General features: G+C 49.3%; 1 protein-coding gene across 1 annotated transcript in view; it reads left to right on the top strand.

Moving 5' to 3' along the window:
• DNAH17 (dynein axonemal heavy chain 17) overlaps positions 1–16,066 on the top strand; it is a 7,556,186-nt gene that overhangs the window by 1,743,370 nt on the left and 5,796,750 nt on the right. The window contains exon 13 of the mRNA XM_069201738.1: positions 3,925–4,173. Within this exon, the coding sequence (XP_069057839.1) occupies positions 3,925–4,173 (249 nt within the window). The remainder of the gene's footprint in view (positions 1–3,924; positions 4,174–16,066) is intronic.

Raw genomic sequence — 16,066 nt, 5'->3', positions numbered from 1 at the left:
TTAAAAAACCTGGGATTTAAAAGCACCTGCTGAAAAGTTCCTTGTGCATCCAGCCGTCAGTAAATGTAGGAAAGTACCATCTTGCCTGGCATGTTACCCCCATTTTTCACTGTATATATGTTGTTTTAGTTGTATGTGTCACTGGGACCCTGGTAACCCAGGGCCCCAGTGCTCATAAGTGTGCCTGAATGTGTTACCTGTGTAGTGACTAACTGTCTCACTGAGGCTCTGCTAATCAGAACCTCAGTGGTTATGCTCTCTCATTTCTTTCCAAATTGTCACTAACAGGCTAGTGACCAATTTTACCAATTTACATTGGCTTACTTGAACACCCTTATAATTCCCTAGTATATGGTACTGAGGTACCCAGGGTATTGGGGTTCCAGGAGATCCCTATGGGCTGCAGCATTTCTTTTGCCACCCTTAGGGAGCTCTGACAATTCTTATACAGGCCTGCCACTGCAGCCTGAGTGAAATAACGTCCACGTTATTTCACAGCCATTTTACACTGCACTTAAGTAACTTATAAGTCACCTATATGTCTAACCTTTACCTGGTAAAGGTTAGGTGCAAAGTTACTTAGTGTGAGGGCACCCTGGCACTAGCCAAGGTGCCCCCACATTGTTCAGGGCCAATTTCCCTGACTTTGTGAGTGCGGGGACACCATTACACGCGTGCACTACATATAGGTCACTACCTATATGTAGCTTCACAATGGTAACTCCGAATATGGCCATGTAACATGTCTATGATCATGGAATTGCCCCCTCTATGCCATCCTGGCATAGTTGGCACAATCCCATGATCCCAGTGGTCTGTAGCACAGACCCTGGTACTGCCAAACTGCCCTTCCTGGGGTTTCACTGCAGCTGCTGCTGCTGCCAACCCCTCAGACAGGCATCTGCCCTCCTGGGGTCCAGCCAGGCCTGGCCCAGGATGGCAGAACAAAGAACTTCCTCTGAGAGAGGGTGTGACACCCTCTCCCTTTGGAAAATGGTGTGAAGGCAGGGGAGGAGTAGCCTCCCCCAGCCTCTGGAAATGCTTTCCTGGGCACAGATGTGCCCAATTCTGCATAAGCCAGTCTACACCGGTTCAGGGGACCCCTTAGCCCTGCTCTGGCGTGAAACTGGACAAAGGAAAGGGGAGTGACCACTCCCCTGACCTGCACCTCCCCTGGGAGGTGTCCAGAGCTCCTCCAGTGTGCTCCAGACCTCTGCCATCTTGGAAACAGAGGTGCTGCTGGCACACTGGACTGCTCTGAGTGGCCAGTGCCACAAGGTGACATCAGAGACTCCTTCTGATAGGCTCCTTCAGGTGTTGCTAGCCTATCCTCTCTCCTAGGTAGCCAAACCCTCTTTTCTGGCTATTTAGGGTCTCTGTCTCTGGGGAAACTTTAGATAACGAATGCAAGAGCTCATCCGAGTTCCTCTGCATCTCTCTCTTCATCTTCTGCCAAGGAATCGACTGCTGACCGCGCTGGAAGCCTGCAACACTGCAACAAAGTAGCAAAGACGACTACTGCAACTCTGTAACGCTGATCCTGCCGCCTTCTCGACTGTTTTCCTGGTGGTGCATGCTGTGGGGGTAGTCTGCCTCCTCTCTGCACTAGAAGCTCCGAAGAAATCTCCCGTGGGTCGACGGAATCTTCCCCCTGCAACCGCAGGCACCAAAAAGCTGCATTACCGGTCCCTTGGGTCTCCTCTCAGCACGACGAGCGAGGTCCCTCGAATCCATCAACTCTGTCCAAGTGGCCCCCACAGTCCAGTGACTCTTCAGTCCAAGTTTGGTGGAGGTAAGTCCTTGCCTCACCTCGCTAGACTGCATTGCTGGGAACCGCGACTTTTGCAGCTACTCCGGCCTCCGTGCACTTCTGGCATAAATCCTTTGTGCACAGTCCAGCCTGTGTCCACGGCACTCTAACCTGCATTGCACGACCTCCTAAGTTGTTCTCCGGCGACGTGGGACTTCTTTGTGCGACTTCGGGTGAGCACCGTTTCATGCATCCTCATAGTGCCTGTTTCTGGCACTTCTCCGGGTGCTATCTGCTGCTAAGAGGGCTCCTTGTCTTGCTCGACGTCCCCTCTACCTCCTGGTCCAATTTTCGACCTCCTGGTCCCTCCTGGGCCACAGCAGCATCCAAAAACGCTAACCGCACGATTTGCAGCTAGCAAGGCTTGTTGGCGTTCTTTTGGCGGGAAAACACTTCTGCATGACTCTACAAGGCGAGAGGGATCCGTCCTCTAAAGGGGAAGTCTCTAGCCCTTTGCGTTCCTGCAGAAACCGCAGCTTCCTCTGTCCAGTAGAAGCTTCTTTGCACCCGCAGCTGGCATTTCCTGGGCATCTGCCCATCTCCGACTTGCTTGTGACTTTTGGACTTGGTCCCCTTGTTCCACAGGTACCCCAGATTGGAAATCCAGCATTGTTGCATTGTTGGTTTGTGTCTTTCCTGCATTATTCCTCTAACACGACTTCTTTATCCTTAGGGGAACTTTAGTGCACTTTGCACTCACTTTTCAGGGTCTTGGGGAGGGTTATTTTTCTAACTCTCACTATTTTCTAATAGTCCCAGCGACCCTCTACAAGGTCACATAGGTTTGGGGTCCATTCGTGGTTCGCATTCCACTTTTGGAGTATACGGTTTGTGTTGCCCCTATCCCTATGTTTCCCCATTGCATCCTATTGTAACTATACATTGTTTGCACTGTTTTCTAAGACTATACTGCATATTTTTGCTATTGTGTATATATATCTTGTGTATATTTCCTATCCTCTCACTGAGGGTACACTCTAAGATACTTTGGCATATTGTCATAAAAATAAAGTACCTTTATTTTTAGTATAACTGTGTATTGTGTTTTCTTATGATATTGTGCATATGACACTAAGTGGTACTGTAGTAGCTTCACACGTCTCCTAGTTCAGCCTAAGCTGCTCTGCTAAGCTACCATTATCTATCAGCCTAAGCTGCTAGACACCCTATACACTAATAAGGGATAACTGGGCCTGGTGCAAGGTGCAAGTACCCCTTGGTACTCACTACAAGCCAGTCCAGCCTCCTACAGTAAACAATTCAAATGTCGATACCTATTGTGATTAATGTTTACTGCTAGGGAGAGAGATGGGAATTTTGTCCAGTGACAGCTTTGACTCATCATAAAGTAGCGTAGAGAGTTAATATACATGCTACAAGGAATTGAACTATATTTTATGTGGCTAACTGAGTGGATTAGTAAAGCCAGTTTTTACAAGCACTGGAAAACAAAGGAATGTATGTGAAAGGGCTGCTATGGAGATATAAGGAGCTCATTTGCTGAGTGGTAGTGAGGGAATTCGAGGAGGTGGTCATGGGGTGGGGGCGCCAGAAAAGAATTTCGCTCAGGGCGCCACCAGCACTAAAGCCGGCCCTTGGCAGCACCATGCCAAAATTTAAAAAAGCATCCGCATGCGCACTACTCCTAAGACACTAACCATTGTTCCACAACTTGAACCAATACAGCTTAGCAGGAGTGTAATACATTTGGTGGCGATATACTTACTATACGTCAGCTGAAATGTGGTGTTAGCATAACACGCACAACAAAAGAACCAGTTCTCTACTGTTAGTGGAGGGTCTAAGACAGCATTCCCTCTCTCTAGAGCGAGATCAGGAATTACGGGTCTGTCACTTTGCAGAAAGGTATATAACTTAGTAATGAGCCCCTTGCGCATAGAGCTAGTCATTGCACAACATTAGGATTACACTGAGTAGAAGCCTTACAACACAATCAACAGACATTCAAGAACACTGAAAAACAGGAACTGTTTTATCAGTAGGCTTGTTGACTTCCTATACTGATTGTTATTTTGTGTACAGGTTAATACAAGCATCGATGACTGGAAGACTGGCTTGTTGACTTCCTATACTGACTGTTATTTTGTGTGCAGGTTAATACAAGCATCGATGACTGGAAGACTACTAAATGGAAAGATATTAATGTTGAGCAGATGGACATTGACTGTAAGAAGTTTTCTAAAGATGTGCGAAACCTCGATAAAGAGGTTAGAGCGTGGGATGCCTTCACAGGACTCGATAACGCAGTTAAAAATATGATCACATCCCTACGAGCCGTTAGCGATCTTCAAAACCCATCCATAAGGGAGCGGCACTGGCAACAACTGATGTTGGCAACTAAGGTAACTTTCTCTGGCAGTGGGACTGCGTCAAAAAGATGAGTCTGAGAATTTCCATGTAGAATAAATGAGTACAAATACTCTGCGTCTGTCAGTGGGTTTGCAGCTGATATGATTAGCAAAGTCTGAATGAGGAAAAACACCAGTACATGTACAAATTAAGCACTGCCTCCACCCCACAGAATAAATGCAGACCCACAAAAATACATACAAATTCCCAGCACCAGAACCACCAAGTACAAATTAAGCATGGGCTCTACCCCCAAAAAAAGTGCAGACCCACAAAAATACAGACAAATGCACAGCACCAGAACCAGCAAGTACAAATTAAGCATGGGCTCCACCCCACAAAATAAGTGCACACCCTCAAAAATACATACAAATGCACAGCCCCTGAACCTTCAAGTTCAACTTGAGCATTGCCTCCACCCTACAAAATACGTGCAGACCCTTAAAAATTTATGTAAATGCTCAACACCAGAACCATCCTGCACAAATTAAGCATGCCCTCCACCCCACAAAATAAGTGCACACCCTCAAAAATACATACAAATGCATAGCACCAGAACCAGCAAGTACAAATTAAGCATGGCCTCCACCCCACAAAATAAGTGCAGACCCTCAAAGATACATGCAAATACACAGCCCCAGAACCTTCAAGTACAAATTAAACATTGCCCCCACCCTACAAAATAGGTGCAGACCCTCTAAAATACATACAAAAACACAGCCCCAGAACCTTCAAGTACAAATTAAGCATGGCCTCTACAGCATAAAATAAAATGCAGACCCTCAAAAATATCTGTAAATGCTCAACACCAGAACCAACCTATACAAATTAAACATTGTACCCCCACAGCTTGCCATCGGCCACCTCCATCATACATTAATACCATTTTAAAAACAAGTGCATTTTACCCTGCTATGTATAGTTAAACAGGTTGGGGGCTAATGTCACTGTTAAACTACAGTAGAACATATACAAGCATCACATTACAGACCTTAAGTAGAAGAGGTTTAGCATCACCAGTCTGTGCTCTGCCCTTCATGTTTTCAGCCTTGAGGTCCTGATGGTACCTGCTCTCCGCAAACTTCAATTATGTAGTTCAGAAAAAAAGAGGTCTGTGAATGTGGGGGCTTTTATACCAGACTCATTGTGCTAGTTATATCTAGGCTTTGTGGTGGGCGTGGCCTAGAAATAGACATCTGTTTTAGGTGGGCACAGGCTACCCACTACTTGTTCCAAACTTTTAATTGCATGGTCAGTTTATAATTTGACCTCTACTGAACCCCTTTGATGCCTGTCCTGGAAAAGGCTTGTGGGGTGTACATCTGTTTTAGATTTGCAATGCCTGTCATCCTTTTAAGTCCTATACTGGGAACTCTTGAGGCATACATCTGTTTTAGGTTTGCATTACTGGTCCATTGTTTTGTTTCAAACTTTTAATTGCATGGTCAGTTTATAATTTACCCTCTACTGTGCCCCTGGAAAAGTCCTGTGTGGTATACATCTGTTTTAGATTTGCAATGCCTGTCATCCTTTGAGGCCAGTCCTGGGGGCATACATCTGTTTTAGATTTGCAATGCCTGTCATCCTTTGAGTCCAGTCCAGGGATGTCCTGGGCGGCATACATCTGTTTTAGATTTAAAATGCCTGTCATCCTTTGAGGCCAGTCCAGGGATGTCCTGGGGGGCATACATCTGTTTTAGATTTGCAATGCCTGTAAACTGTAGGAAGTTGGCTCTGTATGTACTATTTCAAAGTAAGAAATAGCATGCACAGAGTCCAAGGGTTCCCCTTTGAGGTAAGATAGTGGCAAAAAGAGATAATTCTAATGCTCTATTTTGTGGTAGTGTGGTCGAGCAATAGGCTTATCAGAAGGTAGTGTTAAGCATTTGTTGTACACACACAGGCAATAAATGAGGAACACACACTCAGACAATTCCAGGCCAATAGGTTGTTATATAGAAAAATATTTTTCTTAGTTTATTTTAAGAACCACAGGTTCAAGATTTACAAACAATACTTTAAATGAAAGGTATTTCACTCAGGTATCTTAGGAACTTTGAATTATCACAATAGCATGGACAGTCTTGGCAAAAATGGCAATAAGCTATTTTAAAAGTGGACACAATGCAAAAATCAACAGTTCCTGGGGGAGGTAAGTAAATGTTAAGTTCACAGGTAAGTAAAACACTTACAGGGTTCAAAGTTGGGTCCAAGGTAGCCCACCGTTGGGGGTTCAAGGCACACCACACCAGCAGCTCAGGGCCAGTCAGGTGCAGAGGTCAAAGTGGTGCCCAATACACATAGGCTTCAATGGAAATAGGGGTGCCCCGGCTCCAGTCTGCCAGCAGGTAAGTACACGCGACTTCGGAGGGCAGGCCAGGGGGGTTTTGTAGGGCACCGGGGGGGACACAAGCAGGCACAGAAAGTACACCCTCAGCGGCACTGGGGCGGCCGGGTGCAGAGTGCAAACAGGCATCGGGTTTTCAATAAGATTCAATGGGGAGACCCAGGGGTCTCTTCAACGATGCAGGCAGGCACAGGTGGGGCTCCTCGGGGTAGCCACCACCTGGGCTAGGCAGAGGGTCGCCTGGGAGTCGCTCCTGCACTGGAGTTCGGATCCTTCAGGTCCTGGGTGCTGCGGGTGCAGTGTGGTTTCCAGGTGTCGGGTTCCTTGAAGCAGGCAGTCGCGGTCAGGGGGAGCCTCTGGATTCCCTCTGCAGGCGTCACTGTGAGGGCTCAGGGGGGTCAACTCTGGCTACTCATGGGCTCGCAGTCACCGGGGAGTCCTCCCTGTGGTGTTAGTTTTCCGCAGGTCGATCCAGGGGCGTCGGGTGCAGAGTGGAAAGTCTCACGCTTCCGGCGGGAAACGTGTGGTCTTTAAAAGTTGCTTCTTTGTTGCAAAGTTGCAGGTTTGTTGAACAGGGCCGCTGTTTTCTGGAGCTTCTTGGTCCTTTTAGATGCAGGGTAGTCCTCTGAGGCTTCAGAGGTCACTGGACCCTGTGGGATGAGTCACTGTTGCAGTTTTTCTCGAAGTGGGGAGACAGGCTGGTAGGGCTGGGGCAAAAGCAGTTGTTGTCTCCGTCTTCTCTGCAGGGCTTTTAGGTCAGTAGTCCTTCTTCTTCTTAGGTTGCAGGAATATATCTTCCTCAGTTCTGGAAGCCCCTAAATACTCAATTTAGGGGGGTGTTTAGGTCTGGGAGGGCAGTAGCCAATGGCTACTGGCCCTGAGGGTGGCTACACCCTCTTTGTGCCTCCTCCCAGTGGGGAGGGGGGCACATCCCTAATCCTATAGGGGGAATCCTCCATCTGCAAGATGGAGGATTTCTAAAGTAAGAGTCACCTCAGCTCAGGACACCTTAGGGGCTGTCCTGACTGGGGGGTGACTCCTCCCTGTTTTTCTCATTATCTCCTCCAGCCTTGCTGCCAAAAGTGGGGCAGTGGCCGGAGGGGCGGGCATCTCCACTAGCTGGGATGCCCTGTGGCGCTGTAACAAAGGGGGTGAGCCTTTGAGGCTCACCGCCAGGTGTTACAGTTCCTGCAGGGGGGGGTGAGAAGCACCTCCACCCAGTACAGGCTTTGTTCCTGGCCACAGAGTGACAAAGGCACTCTCCCCATGTGGCCAGCAACATGTCTGGTGTGTGACAGGCTGCCAAATTAGTCAGCCCACACTGGAAGTCGGGTATGTTTTCAGGGGGCATCTCTAAGATGCCCTCTGGGTGTATTTCACAATAAAATGTACACTGGCATCAGTGTGCATTTATTGTGCTGAGAGGTTTGATACCAAACTTCACAGTTTTCAGTGTAGCCATTATGGTGCTGTGGAGTTCGTGTTTGACAGACTCCCAGACCATATACTCTTATGGCTACCCTGCACTTACAATGTCTAAGGTTTTGCTTAGACACTGTAGGGGCATAGTGCTCATGCACCTATGCCCTCACCTGTGGTATAGTGCACCCTGCCTTAGGGCTGTAAGGCCTGCTAGAGGGGTGACGTATCTATGCCATAGGCAGTGTGAGGTTGGCATGGCACCCTGAGGGGAGTGCCATGTCGACTTAGTCATTTTCTCCCCACCAGCACACACAAGCTGGCAAGCAGTGTGCATGTGCTGAGTGAGGGGTCCCCAGGATGGCATAAGACATGCTGCATCCCTTAGAGACCTTCCCTGGCATCAGGGCCCTTGGTACCAGGGGTACCAGTTACAAGGGACTTACCTGGGTGCCAGGGTTGTGCCAATTGTGGAGACAAAGGTACAGTTTAGGGAAAGAACACTGGTGCTGGGGCCTGGTTAGCAGGGTCCCAGCACACTTTCAAATCATAACTTGGCATCAGCAAAGGGAAAAAGTCAGGGTGTAACCATGCCAAGGAGGCATTTCCTTACCTCATCCGTTTGAGTCCTGTCCTGGGAACTCTTGGGGCTTGCATCTGTTTTAGGTTTGCATTACTGGTCCATTGTTTTGTTTCAAACTTTTAATTGCATGGTCAGTTTATAATTTACACTCTACTGAGCCCCCTTTGATGGCTGTCCTGGAAAAGGCCTGTGCGGTGTACATCTGTTTTACATTTGCAGTGCCTGTCACCCCTTAAGGCCTGTCCTTGGAATACTTAGGGCTATATCTGTTATAGATATGCCTTTTCTAAATTGATAAGCTGGCTCTAACAAAAGCACCATTTGACCAGCCCCTCTTTTTGGATTAGCCAACAATGAGGAAGTTTGGCCTGCCCGCCCATTTCTCCGTCCTGTGAAGGGACCCCCAAGCAGCGACTTGGTCCTGAATGTCTGACATGTCCAGACCTCTCCTCTTAGGCTCTGAAACTGGTTGCACAACACCAAGGCCTTCATTTTACACAGCCCATAGACCAATACCCAGGGGCTAGGAGCCTGGCACATGACTAACACGTGACACCATGAGGTCACAAACCACGTGACACCACTACACCTACGTCAGTTCCGGGACGAGTTCTAAGGGGCACGGAAGTCCCAGTAACAGAAGTGACGTCATTTCCAGGGCGAGACAACTGTCACTTTGAAGTTGATGAGGAAAGGTATCCCCTCCTACTACTTATGGGGAACACAAGATTGACAAATACAGGGTAGGGAAGCTTTGTTTTGAATGTGCCTTATTCCTGCGCAAATGATCTTTTTGAATGACACCATTCAACAGACATCCTGTCTGGGGTTAGCGAAAATGAAAGAAATGAACAAGACCGGTATCTCCACACTGGCAAGGTTTGATAATTGGCAATACTTCCTGAATGTCACTGAGGAAGAAATAGATGCAAAGCTTCAGGCTGGAACCTATAACTCTTCACTTTCTAGTCCGGGCGGATGGTTGATTTGGCCAATAGACACCAATGGATGTCAGGCACGTTTTGTGAATTCCTCTGGGGGTTTCAAGATTAGCCGGCCAGCCCCTCGCTTTGTCTCGGGTCAACACACAGGTATAGTTACAACATACAGGCCCTCATTACAACATTGGTGGTAAATGCCACTTACCGCTGTGCTGACGGCCGCCAACATACTGTGACCGCGGCAGTATACCGCCACCGGTATTATGACCCACACAGAGAAAAACGCCACTAAACAGACATGCACACAAGTCTGCCAGCCCAAAGGTCAGTGATAAACTGGCGGTACCAAAACCCACACCATTATGCCAACAGAAATACGCCCACAGCATCATGACCCACGAATCACTGTGGCAAACATTCAACAGCGGTAAACCATTGGCGGTACACACCGCTGCGCTCAAAATACACACACACTGACAAAACTACACCACATTGGACAATTCAAACTACACACACCTGACACACATACACACACCACACCCACACACCCAATCCAATATAAAACACCCACTCACAATACCCACAACCCCTTACAAAGGAAAAAAAAATCCAACTGAGAGAGAGACAACCCAGGAGCACCCACTGAATCAGAGCCACATAACACCATCACCCATACACCATCCACGCACCTCACACCACACACCCCAACACATCACCCCATACCACTCACACTACCCCCATGGCACCACAAAGACACCCCAGGTTCTCAGAGGAGGAGCTAAGGTTCATGGTGGAGGAAATCATCCGGGCAGAGCTAGAGCTATTCGGATCACAGGTGCAGCAGACGTCCATTGCTAGGAAGATGGAGCTATGGCGGAGAGTCATGGACAGGGTCAACGCCGTGGGACAGCACCCAAGAAAAAGGGATGACATCAGGAAGAGGTGGAAAGATCTACGGGGGAAGGAGCATTCCGTGGTTGCAAGACACCAGGCAGCTGTACAGAGGACTGGCGGTGGACCCCCACCTCCTCCCCCACAACTATCAACATGGGAGGAGCAAGTCTTGACGATCATGCATCCTGAGGTCCTCTGGTAAGTCAAATCTTTACTACTCCCCCTCCCCCCACCTGTATGCCATCACAAACTCCTACCCCTACCCTTACCCCTATCACTCCACCATCTCACATATACCCCACCATCACAACCCACCCATCTCAATACCAAGCCCTGCATGCAACACCAATGCATGGACACCCACCACAAACCTGCATGGACACCGATCACCACAGCATGCACACTAGTGACAATCACTTAGCCAAACCAAGCACAACTCACACACGCTAAAGCTGCCTTGCTAATAACAACCATAGAGGGAAACATACCCATGCACAAGATGGCACACGTAGATACAATAACACTGCATTTACATCCCCACAGGACCCCCACTCCACGTCACCGGTAAGGAGGTGCCAGCAACATCCAGTCCCCCCAGAAGAGGCCCACAGTGATGACAGCAGCTCTGCACGCCTGGATCTGGATGACCAACCTGGCCCATAAGGGACCTCTGGACAGTCGGTTACCCAACCATAGTCCTAAACCACCACAGAGCCTCCCCCCTCAGGAAACACCAGCACAGCACCCACCCAGCGGGCCCCTGACACTAGCCACACTGATGAACAGCCCTCCACCTCTGCCGGCGCTAGTGGACAGGAGGTCCTGCCACAGAGCCAACAGGCCACCAGCACCCCACACCCTGCAGAAGGAGAACCACCCCGCAAACGGTCCCTGCGATCCAGGCAGAAGCCAGAGAACATTGCCAAGACCCCCCCCCAGGAAATAAGACTCTCCTGAATGTCACCCTTCTGTCCCACTCTGTCACCCTGTCCACCTTGAACTGCCATTGCTCCACTTCAAATGCCCCCTTGGACAATGCACCTGTGATACAAATAGACTGAACTCTATCCTGGACTTTCCTCCATCATCAACCCAGCCCGTTGCACATCCCCATTTACTTTTCAGCACTGAAATAAACACCCTTGGAACTATTACAAGTATGGAGTCTGTCAATTATTTGAAACGTATTATTCCAACAAACTGTAAACAGTGCAATTCAAATGTACCATAATATTTACATAGGTATGACCTGTAGCAGGCAGCAGTAAACACATCAGGAGCCAGAGTGGGTACCGAGATCTGAAAATAGAGATGCCAAAGGGTACAGTAAATGGCCATAGAAATAGGGAACTCATTCTGCCATGTTCAATGTCAAACACTAAAGTGCAATGGAAGGTGAAGTTACAGTGTCTTACCTGTGTGTCACTGGAAGTACTGTTGAATGAGTGTACTTCTGTTGTCCACATCTTCTTCCTCTGCCTCCTCTTCGTCACTGTCCATGGGCTCCACCGCTGCCACACGACCATCTCCAGGCTCATCCTCTTGCAGAAAAGACACCTGGCGTCTCAAGGCCAGGTTCTGCAACATGCAGCGATGATCTGGCACACCTTCTTGGGTGAGTAGTACAGGGATCCACCTGTCAGATGGAGGCACCAGAATCTGGCCTTCAGGAGGCCAAAAGTTCTCTCAATGATCCTCCTTGTTCGCCCATGTGCCTCATTGTAACGTTCCTCTGCCCGTGTCCTGGCATTCCTCACTGGGGTCAGTAGCTATGAGAGGTTGGGGTAACCAGAGTCACCTGTAAATATCGAGGGATACCTGTTAGCCACACACTCACCCTTAGGGCCAAACCCACACCCATATACCTATTTCAACTGGGTGCGGACCATGGGCTCACCTATTAGCCACACCCTGTGTCTCTGGAGTTGAGACATCACATATGGAATGCTGCTATTCCTCAAGATAAAGGCATCATGCACAGAGCCAGGATACTTGGCATTGACATGGGAGATGTACTGGTCCGCCAAACACACCATCTGCACATTCGGAGAGTGAAATCTTTTTCTAGTCCTAAACACTTGTTCATTTCTCCAGGGGGGGACAAATGCAATATGTGTACCATCAATGGCACCAATGATGTTGGGGATATGTCCCAGGGCATAAAAGTCAGCCTTCACCGTGGCCAAATCCTCCACCTGGGGGAGTACGATGTAGCTGCGCATGTTTTTCAGCAAGGCAGACAACACCGATCAGCACGTTTGAGAACATCGGCTGAGACATCCCTGATGCAATGGCACCTGTTGCTTGGAAGGACCTACTTGCCAGGAAATGGAGCACTGACAGGACCTGTATTAGAGGGGGGATACCTGTGGGGTGGCGGATAGCTGAAATCAGGTCTAGCTCCAATTCGGCACACAGCTCTTGGATTGTGGCCCTGTCAAATCTGTAGGTCAGGATAATATGCCTGTCCTCCAATGTCGCTAGGTCCACGGGGGATGTCTCCATCTCCTATTTATCCTCAGCGGTTGAACTCTAGGGTGAAAAACGGTGATTAGAGGGTCATATTCACACATATTTTAAAATATGCAAAAAGAACAAGTGATGGACGGAATGCTGAACAATGTCAAACATTCACCCCCAGTACAGAGATCTGGGACTAAATCCATCGTTTTTTTGCCACCCATACCATTCCAGTTTGGACCCAGCCATTTGCAAATCAGTCTTGACCCTGTTCCCCATGCGAACAGTCCAGCCCGAACTGCCAGGACAGGTCCTCCCTGGACCGGAATCAGGCATCCTGGGACCAGTTTCAGGGTATCACCCTTCATCAGCCAGGCTAGCTTGACTCCAGTGGCATGGGGAGCAAGGGACCCACGTCTGGGCATACCCTTCCCACTTGGGGCGACAAATGCAAAAAGAACAAGTGATGGACGGAATGCTGAACAATGTCAAACATTCACCCCCCAGTACAGAGATCTGTGCCTAAATCCATTGTTTTTTTTTGTGCCACCCATGCCATTCCAGTTTGGACCCAGCCATATGCAAATCAGTCTTTGCCCTGTTCCCCATGGGAACAGGCCAGCCCGAACTGCCAGATAGGTCCTCCCTGGACCGGAATCAAGCATCCTGGGACCAGTTTCAGGGTATCACCCCTCATCAGCCAGACTAGCTTGACTTCAATGGCATGGGGAGCAAGGGACCCACGTCTGGGCATACCCTTCCCACTCGGGGCGAGGAAGGGGTGCCCATCATACCCTGACCCCCCTGATGTTCCGCATCCTGGCGGTAGCCTATCTGGAGTTGGATGGGCGCTTGAAGGCATCACAGCAGCCACAAGGGGGTGAGTACAGATTCTGAATCATGACTTTGCCCACGTCTACCTCCCTCCCAGTAGCGTCTCCACTTATACCTGCATGCACTACATCCTCATCCACTACATCCATCACCAGCACGCCTATCACTACACGCCCCTCACTGGCAGTCACCACCCCCACATCCATGCACACATCCCCTGTGTCCTCTCCCACTGTGTCTGTGACCCCTCCTCCCAAAGTACACAAATGCAAGCACACACCCACACAACAGGCATCCACCTCACAACAGCATCCAGCCCATGCACCTTCACCCAAACACAGAAGACTGACACCTCCTAAAATCACTCCCTCTTCCTCCACTCCCAAACCTTCACCCTCTTCACGCCCCAGTGTCCCTAAGAAGCTTTTCCTCGCCAACATTGACCTATTCCCTCCCCACTGTCCTTCACCCCGGGCCAGGGTGACCAGAACCCATCCCAGCACCTCAGCCACCCAGTCCACGCCCACTGTGGTTTCTGCAGCTTTGAGAGGCTCCAAGGAGGCACCCGTCAGCCCAGCCAGTGTGCCAGCAACACCTGCCAAGGCCAAGAAGGGTCCGCCACCTGGCAAGGGCAAGAAGGGGACAGCAGCCAGCAAGGGGAAGGAGGCACAACCAGCCAGCATGCCTAAGTCAAAGACTCCAGCTGGCAGAAGCAAGGAGGCACCACAATCTGCCAAGGTCAGGAAGAGGTACAGAACACCAGCCATGGCACTTCAGCCATTGAAGGCTGCAGGTGAAGGCCTGGAGGCTACCACCACAACTGCCAGCACTGCCACCTGCAGCGCAACTGGCATCCACTGAGCAGCCATCACTGCCGGAGAGCAGTGTGTAGTGGTAACTACATGGGCTGCAGTGCGTCCTGGCCCCTGCAGAAGCTGTAGTTGTGACACCCAGGTGAGAGACTGTGACCTTGCACTCCAAAACATCTACATCACAGGGCGTAGTGCCCCCTCCAAACCCAGTGGAAGAAGGCATCCACTCAGCCCCTCCTTGACAGGATGAAGCACACTGGGCACAAGGCCCCCTCCAGACCCAGTGGAAGAAGGCATCCACTCAGCCCCTCCTTGCCAGGATGAAGCACACTGGGCACAAGGCCCCCTCCAGATCCAGTGGAGAGGCCATCTGTAGTGAGTACCAAGGGGTACTTACACCTTGCACCAGGCCCAGGTATCCCTTATTAGTGTAGAGGGGTGTCTAGCAGCTTAGGCTGATAGAAAAGGTAGCTTAGCAGAGCAGCTTAGGCTGAACTAGGAGACGAGTGAAGCTCCTACAGTACCACTAGTGTCATATGCACAATATCATAAGAAAACACAATACACAGATATACTAAAAATAAAGGTACTTTATTTTTATGACAATATGCCAAAAGTATCTCAGTGAGTACCCTCAGTATGAGGATAGCAAATATACACAAGATTTATGTACACAATACCAAAATATGCAGTAATAGCAATAGAAAACAGTGCAAACAATGTATAGTCACAATAGAATGCAATGGGGGCACATAGGGATAGGGGCAACACAAACCATATACTCTAGAAGTGGAATGCGAACCACGAATGGACCCCAAACCTATGTGACCTTGTAGAGGGTCGCTGGGACTGTAAGAAAACAGTGAGGGTTAGAAAAATAGCCCACCCCAAGACCCTGAAAAGTGGGTGCAAAGTGCACCTAAGTTCCCCAAAGAGCACAGAAGTCGTGATAGGGGAATTCTGCAGGAAAGACCAACACCAGCAATGCAACAACGATGGATTTCCAGACGAGAGTACCTGTGGAACAAGGGGACCAAGTCCAAAAGTCACGATCAAGTCGGGAGTGGGCAGATGCCCAGGAAATGCCAGCTATGGGTGCAAAGAAGCTGCCACCGGATGGTAGAAGCTGAGGAGTTTGCAAGAACGACAAGGGCTAGAAACTTCCCCTTTGGAGAATAGATGTCCCACGTCGTGAAGAGTCGTGCAGAAGTGTTTTCCCGCAGAAAAACCGCAAACAAGCCTTGCTAGCTGCAAAGCTCGCGGTTAGGGTTTTTGGATGCTGCTGTGGCCCAGGAGGGACCAGGATGTCACCAATTGCGTGAGGGGACAGAGGGGGCGTCTGTAGGAGGCTGGACTGGCTTGTAGTGAGTACCAAGGGGTACTTGCACCTTGCACCAGGCCCAGTTATCCCTTATTAGTGTATAGGGTGTCTAGCAGCTTAGGCTGATAGATAATGGTAGCTTAGCAGAGCAGCTTAGGCTGAACTAGGAGACGTGTGAAGCTACTACAGTACCACTTAGTGTCATATGCACAATATCATAAGAAAACACAATACACAGTTATACTAAAAATAAAGGTACTTTATTTTTATGACAA

Source organism: Pleurodeles waltl, chromosome 7 (assembly GCF_031143425.1).
Source record: "Pleurodeles waltl isolate 20211129_DDA chromosome 7, aPleWal1.hap1.20221129, whole genome shotgun sequence".
NCBI classification, from domain to species: domain Eukaryota; kingdom Metazoa; phylum Chordata; class Amphibia; order Caudata; family Salamandridae; genus Pleurodeles; species Pleurodeles waltl.
This window is presented reverse-complemented; position numbering and strand designations above follow the sequence as displayed.